Source organism: Limulus polyphemus, unplaced genomic scaffold (assembly GCF_000517525.1).
Source record: "Limulus polyphemus unplaced genomic scaffold, Limulus_polyphemus-2.1.2 Scaffold11793, whole genome shotgun sequence".
Classification (NCBI taxonomy): Eukaryota; Metazoa; Arthropoda; class Merostomata; order Xiphosura; family Limulidae; genus Limulus; species Limulus polyphemus.
In genome coordinates, this window is record NW_013677403.1 from 13,043 (window position 1) to 14,353 (window position 1,311).

General features: G+C 30.2%; 1 protein-coding gene across 1 annotated transcript in view; it reads left to right on the plus strand.

Annotated features, from left to right (window-relative positions):
- LOC106476841 (serine/threonine-protein kinase Tao-like) overlaps window positions 1–802 on the plus strand; it is a gene marked incomplete at its 3' end in the record, with an annotated part of 5,475 nt that extends 4,673 nt beyond the window's left edge. Inside the window, exon 4 of the mRNA XM_013937461.2 lies at window positions 629–802. Coding sequence (XP_013792915.1) covers window positions 629–802 — 174 coding nt within the window. The remainder of the gene's footprint in view (window positions 1–628) is intronic.
- Window positions 803–1,311: the final 509 nt, after the last annotated feature.

Below are 1,311 nucleotides of genomic sequence, written 5' to 3' on the forward strand. Positions count from 1 at the left end.
GATAAGTTTGGACGTGAGAGAAAATGAGGACAAAGAGAGTTTACCGTTAAAAAAAAATGAATACACAGGAAAGTAGAAATAAAATGAAGAAAGCCGTGACTGTGTTGGACATCGAAGGGCGTGGTTCATGTGTTAACGAACCTCATCTTTTGTTATCTCTACTAAAACATTTTGTAAAGGTTATCTTGTCCTTATTCAGCTATAATAGTTATAGTTTGCTCTTCAATTTTGGCCAAGTGTACATCAAAAATATTGGTCAACTCTCAACAAAATAAGTCAACTTTAGCAGTTAGTTTGGAAGTTGTATCAAAACCAGTTTCAGTTTTTGTACTAGTTTTGGATTATTTTAAGCTACATTTGGTGATGTTAAGATTTTTCACCTTATTTTAGGGATATCTGCGTAAATTTATTGTGAAACAGAAATATTGGTTTTTAAATATTTACTTTTATCTCACTCAGTAATAGGTCACTCATTATTGAATATGTTTTTAAGAATTAAATAACTGATGATCTGGACAAGGTGGCACTGTTGAAAAATTATTTTTAAATTAAAAGCCGAATGAGAGCTTTTTGGCTTTAATTTCTGTGGTAGTAATAGTTTACCTTTCGTTGTTTTGTTTTTTCATAGCATGTGTTTATAACTAGACCTAGAGCACAAAGAGTTATACTTGACCTCATACAACGTACCAAAGCAGCAGTACGAGAATTAGACAATCTGAATTATCGAAAAATGAAAAAGATTTTAATGGTGGATTCTCAAGAAAATGAAGTTTCAACAGTGGACGGAGAAGAAGATTCAACAGTAAGCTTCCTTAATATGATGATAAATATGACATCAGTTCAACAGTAAGCTTCCTTAATATGATGATAAATATGACATCAGTTCAATAGTAAGCTTCCTTAATATGATGATAAATATGACATCAGTTCAACAGTAAGCTTCCTTAATATGATGATAAATATGACATCAGTTCAACAGTAAGCTTTCTTAATATGCTAAACTAGCACAAATTATATCAGTAATACAAAGTACAAAGCAAAGTAACGGAATTGGCTAATCTAAACAAGTAACTTACTAATTTACTCTATATTGGCTAATCTAAACAAGTAACTTACTATTTACTCTATATTGGCTAATCTAAACAAGTAACTTACTATTTACTCTATATTGGCTAATCTAAACAAGTAACTTACTATTTACTCTATATTGGCTAATCTAAACAAGTAACTTACCATATACTCTATATTGGCTAATCTAAACAAGTAACTTACTATTTACTCTATATTGGCTAATCTAGACAAGTAACTTAC